The sequence below is a fragment of the Lagopus muta genome, chromosome 15 (assembly GCF_023343835.1).
Source record: "Lagopus muta isolate bLagMut1 chromosome 15, bLagMut1 primary, whole genome shotgun sequence".
In the NCBI taxonomy this organism is placed as follows: domain Eukaryota; kingdom Metazoa; phylum Chordata; class Aves; order Galliformes; family Phasianidae; genus Lagopus; species Lagopus muta.
Genome location: NC_064447.1, coordinates 14060310 through 14072953, shown reverse-complemented (window position 1 = coordinate 14072953; position 12644 = coordinate 14060310). Strand labels below are relative to the sequence as shown.

The 12644-nt window shown below is 46.0% G+C and overlaps 1 protein-coding gene across 2 annotated transcripts; it reads left to right on the top strand.

Moving 5' to 3' along the window:
- Window positions 1-271: 271 nt before the first annotated feature.
- Window positions 272-10666, top strand: NPTX2 (neuronal pentraxin 2). Of its 2 annotated transcripts, none has more exons than XM_048961896.1 (5): window positions 272-771; window positions 1947-2163; window positions 5349-5593; window positions 6953-7132; window positions 8190-8954. In XM_048961896.1, exons 1-5 carry the CDS (start codon window positions 337-339, stop codon window positions 8220-8222), a joined length of 1110 nt encoding a protein of 369 aa, XP_048817853.1. In that variant the 5' UTR covers window positions 272-336; the 3' UTR covers window positions 8223-8954. The 2 variants fall into 2 exon arrangements, with proteins under 2 accessions (XP_048817853.1, XP_048817852.1); XM_048961895.1 differs by lacking the exon at window positions 8190-8954 and adding an exon at window positions 9003-10666 and having other exon boundaries at window positions 276-771.
- Window positions 10667-12644: the final 1978 nt, after the last annotated feature.

Here is a 12644-nt window from a genome sequence, read left to right as displayed (position 1 = left end):
CCCGCGCTCCGTGCCGGCGCCGGCCGGCAGCTCGGCGGTGCTCCGCGCTCCCCCGCGCTCCCGGCGTCCCGCTGGGCTCGTGGCGGACGGTGGGCGCTCGGTGCCCCCTCTCAGCCTCGGGACCGGGCGGCGTCAGCGGAGGCCGCAGCCAACCGGCGCGAGCCCCCGCGCGCCCGCCCCGCCTATAAGAGCCGCGGGCCGGCGGCGGCGCGAGAGCCGCGCGAGGAGCGCGAGGGGACGGGGCGGGCGGCTCCCGGCTCCCGGCAGCGCGGCGGGATCGGCTGCTGTCCCCGTCCCGCCGTCGCCGCCCCGCCGTCGCTCCGCGCGGCCGCCGGGATGCTGCCCGTAGTCGCCGGGCTGCTGCTCGTCGTGGCCGCGGGCGGCCGAGGGGCGGCGATGGAGCGGGAGAGCCCTCCGGGCAGCCGCTTCGTCTGCACCTCGCTGCCGTTGGACGCCGCCGGCGCCGGCTGCCCGCTGCCCCCTGTGCCCGCTCAGGGCGGCTCGCCGGCCCCCGAGGAGGAGCTGAAGGCCACCGTCCTGCAGCTGCGGGAGACGGTCTTGCAGCAGAAGGAGACCATCGGCAGCCAGCGGGAGGCCATCCGCGAGCTCACCGGTAAGCTGAGCCGTTGCGAGGTGACCGACGGCAAGGGGCCGTGGAAGAAGGAGAAGGGCAAGGACACGATGGGCGACCTGCCGCGGGACCCGGCGCAGGTCATCGACCAGCTGAGCCGCACCATGCAGACCCTCAAGGACCGCCTGGAGAGCCTGGAGGTACGGCTGCCCCGCTCGGCTCCGAGCTCTCCTCCCGGCCGGGGCGCTGCGCGGGGCTCTGCTGCTCGGCACCGCTCTGAGGGCTGCTCCGCCAGCGCGTGCCTCCGTTGTGCGCGGATGGGGCACGGTTTTCCTGCCTCGGTTCCCGTGCTCGCGTCTAAACCTCTTCTTTTGGGGGACGTGACTCGATGGGGCTCGGGGTGCGGTGACGGGGACACTGTCGGGGCTGGCATGGGGACGGGTGATGTATTTAGGGCTGACGTTAGATAGAAAGAATGCGCCTGGTGTCCTAGACTGAAAGGGGGAACTCCTTCCCTACTCCGGAGGGTTGCCGAGACCTCCGGGCAGCGGCTGAGCGGTGCGTGTGAGAATAATCGATTCCCTACGGGAGCGGCGCTGCGCGCTGTGCTCCTCCGGCCGTCCTCAGGGGTTCGCAGATGCCCGGGGGGATGGAGAGCGGCTGCTTTGGCGTTACTCTGTGAGGTGCGAGCAGCGGACTGTCACATGCAGTTCGGAGCGATGTGGTTGTGTAACGACCTTCTGGAAAGCTGCCGGCTTCTCGGGGCTCCTCGTGCTGCCGTTATGTTCTTAGGGCTGCAGAAGGGAAACACCGCTGGAATAGGAGGCAGTGGAGCTGTAGGCTATCTGAGATCCCAGCGCTATTTAACATGTTGGTTTTCTGGGTTGTGGTTTAGGTAATTCTTTCACTCTTAGTATCTATAGCTGGGCTAAAGAGCATCCGACTCCATACTCTGCAAACTGAAACTGAGGGAACTTGAGTACTTTAACTTTTTAGTTTAAATAATAGTTTTTCTGTTTGGCAACATCATTCACAATGAGAAAAGGAAAGACTGAGTAATATGCCACGTATACCCATATTAATGGAAATGCATCAGACCTGCTCTCCTACACTGATTTCTCTTAACTTGAAGGTACGAAGGGGTTCCTTCATATGAAATGCAGGAAACCTCTTACAAAAGTGCCTTCCTGTTTCAGGACATGTTTTGCTACAGTGCTGATAAAAGCACTGAACTTGACAAGTGCTAAAAAGCAATGCCTCTCTTGTGCTTGCTGGAGAGCTCAGTGATCCTGCCTTCCCCCCCGAGTCAGAAATGTGTCCACATTCAACTTTCTGTTTGAGAAACAATTATGTTTTTTCCTTCTTTCCCCTGAAGCACCAGCTCAGAGCCAACGTGTCGTACGCGGCGCTGCCCAATGACCTGCGGGAGATGCTCCAGCGGAGGCTTGGAGACCTGGAACGCCAGCTGCTGAGCAAGGTGGCTGAGCTTGAGGATGAAAAATCTTTGCTTCATAATGAGACATCGGCCCATCGGCAGAAGACAGAGACAGCCTTGAATGCATTGCTAGAAAGGGTGTCTGAATTAGAAAAAGGTAATTTGCACAGAATCTAGACTCTTCTCCATGCTGATTTACGTTGCCTTCTCTCCCCATCCAGTACTCTGGTATAAATGTGTGCCTTGAGGGAAAGACAGCTGCCTTCTGGTTAAGGTGCTAGGTATTAGGTAACAGTGCTAATGCTTAGATTCCCTTCTTCCTTCTATCCCAGGCTTCCTGCTTGTCAGGCCTCTGCATGGCTTTGGCTTTCTGTCTCTTACCTTGACATGTGGGGCTGTTTAGGATGAAATTCTCAGTGTTTGTTTGATAGAGGCATATTAAGGAGATGAGTGAAAACTGGAAGTGGTACAATATCGATGTGTGATAAATGCTGGGGTAACGCTGAGTACACTCTTAAGAACTACCTTTCTTTATTGGGAAACTGTATGGGCTACATTAGCACAACTGCCTTTGACGTAATAAATGGCATCTTTTCCAGAACCATTTCCTGTTGCTTTTTGAAGTATCGCTGCTGGGATAAAGTCTCTAATTTTATTGCTGGTTATGCCACTGAGTAACAGCAAGTACTTGAATTGTGTCCTGTTCCCAGGTAGCCCTTGGAGTTTACAGTAGACTATACACGGTGCCACTGGAGGACACTCTCTTAATCCCAGTCATTTTGGTGATACTTCTGATACTTAGATTGCTGAGACTTGTAAGCTTGAATAGAATTCATTCATTTGAATTACAGATGCCCATAGAAAAGAGCTGAAGATCAGAACTATGTTTCTAAGAGTGGGCAGTACCAGCAGGTATCACTGTCCAGTCTTTGAAAGATCTTCCAAGGTAAATGGCTGTCTGCTTGAAAACAGCCCAATGGACATGCTTTCAAAATGATGTGAACACGTGTATCTCATTAATTTAAATCTGAAGTCTAATGAGTCTGTTTTATAATACTGCATTATTGTTTTTAAGTAAAAGTGTGGAAGGTGAGGAAAGAGGGAGAGGAGTTCCTCTACTGACCGCCATTTGACACTTTCCATAGAGCTGAAGTAAGGCCTACGCTGTAACTAATATTCTGGAGAACTGTAGTCTGTCAGTGTCTTATGTAGCAAGTATTGCTAGTCATGTCTCTGAAAGATGTGACTCATATCAGTAAGTCATCAGAAAGAGAGATGCAGCAGTGGGAGAACAAGGATGTGTAATTTATTTGGGTTAAAAATAGCCCCTTCCCAGCTCTGTTTTTTGTGTGTGGAGAAGGCTGTCTTCCTACAAGCCTCCAGGGAAGTGGTGTGTTGGGGCCAGCAACCGAGGCACGAGTTTGCTTCTGGTTGTGTAATTTGCTGTCTGTTACATTGCAGTTTGCTTAGCTCTTCTGTGCCTTTGGCTCCTCAGTCAAACCAAAGTGAGGGTAATAACGATCTAAGAAATTCATCAATCTGTAGACTGCACGAAGTCAATGTTTATTGTGATCTGACGTCTCCTAAAAATAGGATTTCTCCTGTGCTTTCATTGTAAATGACATACTCTCTAGCATCTGTTCCAGTTGGCTAACGAGCGTGCCATAAGCTCCCGGCTATCCTGAAGGGAGGTGAATGGAGAAGTACTGACCTTCTGAGGTGGCTGCACGAACTTTGGGTTTCTGTATGTAATTGTGACAGAAGTGGTGTGTATCAGTGGGGCAGAGGAGCTCGAGGTTCACACGGCTGCCATGATTGCCAAAGTCTTCTGGTCATTTCTTTGCCTGTTGTTTGCTGCTAATGCAGTACGTGATGCGATAAAAAGAAGGGCTGAGGGGAGGAGCGGTCCTGCAACTGGTGGTACCTGACCTGAACTGTGGTGTGCAGTGCTGCTGGAAACATGGACAAGTCACTTGCTGTGTTTTAAATCTAAATCCCTCTAAAATGGAATGACTGTTGTCCTTCTTGTTCAAAATTAATTGAGATTCTTTAGAGCAAGGACTGTCTTTCGCTGTGTGTGTTCATCTTGTTTATACTTCTATTCTTTACCAACCTATTATTGCTTCCTTTAGCTCTTCCAGACAGTGACTAATGCTCTCAATGGAGTACATTTTCTATTATACGTGAGACAGGCTGTGCCATGCTAGTGGAGATTGCTGAACGTTGGCCCTAAGATCCTGTTTTTATTTGCTTATAAATTCGGTATATCTGTAAGTTCCTCAAGAAAGAGCTCTTTCTTCTTCTGCCCACTCTTTTTGTGAAAAAACACAGTCACAACACTTCCACTTCTGAGAATGGGAACTGACAGAGTGCCAACAGTTTGAAAATTTCATATAAAAATTGTGGCAACCTTTTGTGGCAGCAGCTCTTCATTTGGATGGGAGTGAAAATTTGGCAGGGGATGTTGTTTGTTTCAGGAATGTGGGTAAAGATGGGTGGGGATCAGAAGAACAAGTAGCTAAAAGGTTGAAGTTGATGCTCTACTGCAGAACTGTAGGGTTTTATTTAATGACACAATTTGGGATTTCTCTCTTCTCGTGAATATATCTAAATCTAAAACATTACTTGCAGGTAGCTACATCAGTGTCCCATGTCTTGGCAGTTCTCAACTTCCTGTCACATTTTTCTTTGGGTCACTTTGAACTTCAGCCTTATATTTTGGTTCAGGTCTCCAGAACAGGTTTTGTCTCTGGGGTGGAAATCTGTCCTACTAAATGTAACTCTACTTTATGGAATGTGTTCATTCTTGTTACTTCAGACTGGCCATCCAGAATGGGAGCTTCAACCTGTTATCTCAGCCCAGCTATGTGCAAAATGGGGCTGCTGGCTCCCTGTGTGGGAGTATTAGGAAAAGAGGCTTTGGTTGTGAAATGCTGTGATGCTTTAATAATGAGTGTACCACAGATTCCTTGTTTAGTAGCAATAAATATCTTTTAAAACAGTTTGAATTGTGCGAAATAAGAAGGCTTCTAGCCATGAGCTGAGTGATGAAGAAAGAAAAATATTTAATAGCTTCTCATTAGTTGTGCGCCATCCGATATTTTGCTCTGAGCAAGCAGGAAAAATAAGCTAAGTAATTAGCACATTGTATATAAAATCTAGTTGTATTTTAACTGTGCTGTAGAATCAACATTTGCTAATACTGCTTCAGTATATTTTTGTGTACCCTCTCTAAAGTAAGATTAAAGATTCTCAATATAAATCATATTTTTTCCTAACTTTAATTACATATACGTTGTTTTGTCTTGCATTAAAGGCTTTTCTTCCTCAATGTCATTCTAGGTAACAGTGCATTTAAATCACCTGATGAGTTCAAAGTGTCCCTTCCTCTTCGCACCAACTACTTGTATGGGAAGATCAAGAAGACTCTGCCAGAGCTGTATGCTTTCACTGTATGTTTATGGCTGAGATCAAGTGCTTCTCCTGGAATTGGCACTCCGTTCTCATATGCTGTTCCTGGTCAAGCTAATGAAATTGTCCTCATAGAGTGGGGGAATAATCCGATTGAACTGCTAATTAACGATAAGGTGAGAATCAATTAGCTCCTTTATTCATCTGTGTGCTCAGAATAACACTTGGTGTTTCTAGGCCTGAGCCCTTGGTACCTCTCAGAACTCTTGGCTCCCTGTGAGGCAGCCAGCTCTAGAGCTGTGCCTGCTTTTCTGTTGTTGCCCATCTGTCGTGACCAGAAACGCTCTCAACAAAGTCAAATGGTGCATGTCTTTGTGCACTGCATGGGCATGACAGGGAGCTGTGCACCTCTGGAGTTACCAGCAGGCCTCGGCTTCTTGTGTCTGTAACCCTCTGTTTGCTTCTAAGGAACAGAAGCAGTATTTGAAGCCACACTACTATGACACCTGTGAGATCTAAGCCAACTGCAGTATTTTTATCTCTATAATCCTACGGGTTCAGTTATGCTAAGACTACACAGGCAGAAAGCAGAGAACAAAAGGCATGTCATTGTTGCTGGTTTTATTATGTTTAGTGACTGAACATCAGTTTAAATGTAATTTTTCAAGACTTTGTCTTAATACAGAAAATGACAATTAATCAAATACTCCCTTTTTCCTCACTCTCAGCTTGGGTTTGTCACAAAATGTAAGTAACTGCTGGTAGCAGTGACTGGGTTGGAATCCCTGTGAGTGAGACTTGATTCTTAACTTTGCCCAGGCTGCACTGTAGCACAGCTTGCTTTCAGGCACCATTCCTTGTTTTCTTTGGCCCGCTAGGTTTCCTAGTAACTCACTGCTCTCCAAGGGATTGGGTGTTTACAGCTTTACAGGGCAACTCGGCTGGTTCAGTCATGTGGCAAGTTAAGGACTTGTAACAGTCCTACCAAATCAATACAAAGAAAAGCAGGTTGTTTGTAATGGCCTCTGGAAGAGGAGATGTGAGCATGCTCGTCTTACCAGTTTTTTCTTATGTTGGTTGTACTAATGTTCTGCTATGTTTTTCTCCCTCCCACATCACAGCTGCTTTGTAGCCCACTGCATTTGTGTCTTTGACTGGGGCAGGTTTTTAGCTCAAAGTCCTAAGGGAGCATAATCCCTGCATAATAGCCTCCCTGAGCTCTACTGGAAGCAGTCCGCTCTGTAAGTCAGAGTTCTTACTGCAAATGGTGCAGACAAACCTTAGACCCGAAGAGAAACTTAACGTGTGGACACTGGGTGGAAAGTTAGGGTTAAGCAGTGAGATTTAAGTAAATTCCTGAAGACAAGACTGCTAGGACAAAGTAGGAGAATGTGAAGTAGCATCTGCTCCTGACATTTATGCCTGTGCAGATGGTAGATAGATACTGGCCTTTTAGAAATGTTGTGCTTGAACTGACAGACTTGGTTTGCAACATTCCGTATTCTTCAGAATTATTACTATTGTTGTTTTTGAAGGTTGCCCAGCTTCCTCTCTTCATTAGTGATGGAAAATGGCATCATATCTGTATAACATGGACAACAAGAGATGGAATGTGGGAGGCTTTTCAGGATGGAGAGAAGCTTGGCACTGGAGAGAATCTTGCCCCTTGGCACCCAATTAAACCTGGAGGTGTCTTGATCCTGGGTCAGGAGCAGGTATGTGAGTGACTGAGTTCCACTGGTGTGTGTGGCTTGTTTAAACAAAAACGAAGAAAAACAAAAACAAAGAAAAAGGCCCAATTAAAATAAGGAGAATTAAGACTCTCCAGACATACAGCTGTGAGGAAAAACTGTTAAATGATTGGTCTGATTGTATATGTGCTATCTAAAAGATGAAAGGAAAGAAACTTCGTATAATCACACTGAAGTTTTGTTTCAGTAATAAATATTCAGAATATTCGTGTTGGAAATTATTTCCACTCTAAATGCTGCGGAGTGCAGCTGCGTAATGCCTTAAATGAAGGTCTTTAGCTGGATTGCTGACAGCTATCAATGTAGCCACTGAAGTTACAGAAAGTAACATTTTAAAAGGAGCTTCCTGAAGCAGATCATGCTTGCTTCCATTTTTTTTTTTTAATTGAAGCCAAATTGGCCATCCCCCTTAACAGATTGATTGATTGTTTATTTTTCTCTCCCTCCACCTCCTCGTTATCCCAAGAATAGTCAGGATGTCAGTGCTAGAGCCTCAGACTAGACGAAGGAAAATTTATGGGGATGAGCAGACCAGCAAGAGTGGGAACTGGAGAGTATGTGGGTTTATCAGGATCTTTTATAGATGCACCTTCTAGGGAGAATTCCCTCTAGGCTGAATTGTGTGGCTTTTAGGTACGTAACATACCATATCTTTACAATAGTGGAATTCATGACTAACTTAGAAGTTGGTATCTACTTTAAAGATGAATCTGAAGTCAAAGTTTTGAATTCTACATCATGTATTTGGTTTCTCATTAAAGATGAAAGTAAATAACTCTCCAAATGCAAATGCTAAGAAAGCTTAGATATTAGTATTGCCAACAGAACACAATTAGGAAATTGAGGATGAGTCACTTCTGAATATGGAAAAAAGCAAGGGATTTTCAGTCTTCCATCTAGTTAACATCTCTTTAATCTATTGCCCATGAATTCATGGCTCTGTTCACATTGTTCTCTATTTTTTGGTTTGTTATGTGTTACACTGATTTGTAATACATATCAGAAAATATTATTTCTCCAGGATTTTGAAGTTCACAGCTGGGCAAGACAGTGAAGAATTGATTTTGTCCTGGTGCTGATTTCAGTGGGTCTTTATCCATGATATAAGTGACAGAATGGTAAATCAGAATCCTAACACACTTGACATAGCAGATGCTCCAGCTTACTATTAAATGGCTGGCAATCTTTCTGTAACTCTCTTTTACCACTTTCCTGTGCAGTGCTTGGCCTTGTCCTATGCTGTCAGTTTTCTGTCAGTGTGATTTTGCTCTTCAAGTTGAGCAAACAAACACTTCAGGCTTGTGCAGTAACAGTTGGAGTTACTCACGAGGTTCAGCCAGCTGAAGCCTCTGTATCCAGAGCCAAAGATCCCATCTTGTGGTCCCTGTGGACAGTTGACAAAGTGCTGCAGTTACAGTTTAATCTCTAACTGTAAAGCTTTGAGTGTAGCTCTTGCTGAAGCTTTCTTGTGCCAAGCTTGCAAAATGGATCCTAAGTCAGACTTGGTATCTAAAGCTGCCTTCCTGCTGCACTGCTTGGGGGCAGGGCTAGTGAAGTGTAGCTCTAACTGCAAGTGACTGTTGTGCCGTTGTGTGGAGATATGCAGTTACTCCTGTTTGCTCTGATCTAAACCATTTCAGATTGGGGCTTTTAACTGTTTCACAGAATAACATCTTGTTCACAGTGGTCCTTTCAGAAGCTTGAAGGTGCTCTTCAGTGCAATTCTGTTCTTCCTTCTAGCAGGGTGGCAGCGGGTGGGAGGGTCTGCAAGTTTGGTGGAAAAAAATAACTGAAATAACCTTCTCGTCTAATCCTGATTCTTGTGTGCCTAAAGGACACAGTTGGAGGAAGATTTGATGCAACTCAAGCCTTCGTTGGGGAGATGAGCCAGTTCAATATATGGGACAGGGTATTAAAAGCTGAAGACATCATGAATATTGCTAACTGCTCTACCAACATGCCTGGCAACATCATCCCCTGGGTTGATAACAACGTGGATGTGTTTGGAGGTGCAACTAAGTGGCCTGTGGAGACATGTGAAGAGCGTCTGCTAGATTTGTAGCTGCAAGCGTTTCCCATCAAGTGCCCCCTTTTAGTAGGACAATCTCCTGTGCAATATAAAGCACTGGTTTTTCTCTCTGCCCTTCCGTAACTCCTCAAAAATAAATTGAATAAATGGCCTCAGTACAAAAATGAATAAATAAAATAATAAAAAGCTGTTTGTTCTGGGGCACTGGGCCCGACAATGGGAGAAGCACTCGTTGGTTAGAGCAGCCCTTCCTTCCTTAGGGCCTGATCCAAAAACATGCTTTGGGCTGAGCTCCCTTTGGCTCAGGCCCTGCTACAGGGCACCAGTTCTCCTGGCAGGGCTGGGGAGCAGCCTTGCACAGGTTCACTTTGGTACTCCTTTTGGTAATGTGTGGGCTGACAAAGCACTGAGATTAACAGGCTAAACGGGAGCCCTTCCTTCCAGTCTATTGTCTCCCCTTTGAATTGAAGCCATTCTTTTTTAGCCCTTTTTAAAGAAATCACCTAATCCTTATATTTCAGTGATTATGTGCAACTGTGAGTAGAGCAGAACAGCCACTGTCTGAGTGCAACAGTCTTGCTTCTTAATTCTCAGATCAGAAATCTTTATTTTGTGATAAGGAGGCAACGTTATCTGACAAATGCAATTCTTGTTCAATGTGAAGATGGGGCTGTGGCCAGCGTGGCTCCGTGGAAGCAGAGAAGCTGTAGGTGGGGCTCTGTCCCAGAGCCTGTCTTTCCCTGGCCAGGATCCCAGGAGAGATGGTTGGATGAAGGATTGTGCTTGTATCTTCTGTAGGTGAATGTACTGAATTTGCAGTGACCTGGCCTGTAAACTTTTCTCTATTGTTTCTCTTGCTTTATTCCTTGTCTTTTTTTCTTTTTTTTTTTTTTAAATATACGAGCTGTGGATAAGTGAATTTCTGTTCTGTTTTGCTTTGAAAGGCCTTTTTATGAGCAAGTGCCAAAGTTCAGTTTCTGCTTGCTGAGAATCACTATATTTTTCCAACATAAGTCTTCTGCGCTGTTTTCTATGTTATTATAATGGTCCTATGTAAAATGTGCTGGTTTCTCAATTCTTGCTGACTGTCTCTTTTGTAAGCGCTGGGCTGAATGCAATATCTTTTAATTTTCTCTAAATATTTTGCAAACAGTGTTGCTATTTCCTTGGCATCGATGTGACTACTAGTTTGTGGCTCGCAGATAGCAAATGCACTGTACTGGGAAAGAGTGAATACTTTTGTTATTTAAAAGAAAAATAATTTAAAAGGGTGGGGGAATTTATATAGCTAAATATCATATTTTATTTTTCATATGTTTGAACTGTAAGAATAAGATGGTGACAGTCCCATTTGTAGGCTGAAGTTACATATTTCCATTAATATGTAGTATGCTGTTCTTAAAAAAAAAAAAACCAACAAAAAACAAACCAACTTTTAATTAAAATGCAATGTAAAATGAGTCTCTTAATTACTGTGGAGTCACATAAGACACTGAATGTTCTTTCTCATTATTGCCGTGGGTTCTGGTAGTATTTCTGGAGGCTGCTAACGGTACAGACCTGTTCTGAGGTTACCTGAATTCTCAGCGTGTCCTAAGTCACAGTCTTGGCCAAAAGGAGCTGCTGGAGCTGGAAGCCTGGGTGTGGGTGTCACAGCCCCTGTGCCTGCTGGCTGCTGCTGAGGTTGGGGTTGATGTGGGCACACGGGTGGTGGCCGTTACCAGTGTGAGAGGTGGCTGGAAGTTTGCTGCTGGGCACAGTGCTGGTTGGAGGCGGCACAAGGGTCCCAAACTGCTGTGAGGTCAACAAGCAGGGTGAAATCGCCCGTCAGAATGTGGTAGCAGAGGCACTGCATTTGTGCAGGTCTGGCAGCAAGGCACGTGCTCTGCTGGGTGGGTGAATGAGCTGAGGGCGCTCAGTCTGAGAGCGACCGGCTGCAGCCGCGGTGCTGCCAGCCATGGAGAGTCTGCGGGTTCTGCAGAACGTGACACCATCAGGTTTCAAAGATCTCATTTGGATTGGTTTAAAAAACAAGTCCCCACAGCAGTGCTGGCATTTCCTGCCCCTGCAAGACCAACACACCGCCGTGTCCCAACGCTTTATGTCCCAAAGGCAGGGGTGGTGCAACGTTTTGTTCTCATCTCCTGACATCTTATGGGCCAGAGAGCAGCACTGGCGTTGGCCTCCCTGCCAACATCGGTCTCCCTGTCAGTCCATGGTCTTGGGGATTATTTTGTTCTTCAGAACCGAAAGAACTGAAGTCTGGCTTTACACATACTGAGGGCTGCCCTCTCAGGGAATGGCTTTTTGCAGATTCTCTTCTGCTCTTGAGAGGGTGCAATGCTGGTGAAATTGTCGTGGAGGTTTTCCTGCATGGCTGTGAGCCTGCAGGTGGGAGTGCTTTGTCATTAACACTGCTTCAGTGTTGGGATTTATTTGCTAGCAGAGGGTTTTTGCACTTTTGCACACGCAAGCATGGTTGGCTGTGTTTATCTTTTATTGGAGGGTTATTCAAACCCACTCCCAGTGTTAGGTCTGCTGTTGGGACTGGCTAACAGCAAACACCTGGAAACCCCAGCTGGGTTGGAGTGTTTGTGAGCTGTGATTGCTGGGTGGGGAGCAGTGAGCACAGCTGGCCATGAGTTTCTGCATCCTGCCCTGCATGTGCTGGGGAGGCCATGAGGAGGACCTGAGCACAGGGGAATGTAACAGAGCTTCTCTTGGATGTGGAAATGGCTGCTAAAAATAGTTGCTTTCTTCCAAGGTACGTCAAGGTGCTTGGGTGAGAGGGCGTGCGGGGACATTCATCCTGTTACAACCTGACCTGGAGCTCAGATGGATCTTTTCTGCTAGAGATAAGCAACTTAGTCCCATGTTGTTGTTTGACTGATTACATAACTGAGATGGTGGGGATTTGAAGGCAGGGTTTTGTGGTTCTGTTTTTTTTTTTTTTAATAGGTGCTGCCTCTTAGTAAAAGCTAAAGCTGGGCAGTGTGTATTCAACTGAGAAATCTTGGAAATATATATATGTATTTACTGTGTGTCTTCACCTTTGGTGCAATACTAGCTTTTCATTAAACAGAAGAAAAAAGATATTTTTTTGATTATTTATCTTGCAGTGGAAATCTATTGCAATTACTCTGCTGCTCCACGTTCTGGGGATCACGTGGTTTGTATGCATTTATTAGCAGATGGCAAATCTGGAGTAAGTATTGCCATGTTCCATTAGTGCGTGGAAGTGACAAGACAACCTTCATTCCCAAACTGCTCTGAATACACAGAAGTAATAACTTAAGAAAAGCTGAGTGACAGCTGGAGCACCTGGAACGTGTGGTAATTCTGATTTCTAGAAAATCTATTTCTGTTTGAAAAGAGACTGAGATTGCTGAGAGCATGTGGGTGACCCTGAGAGGTCAGCATCCTGGGGGCTGTGAGCCAGGCAGGAGT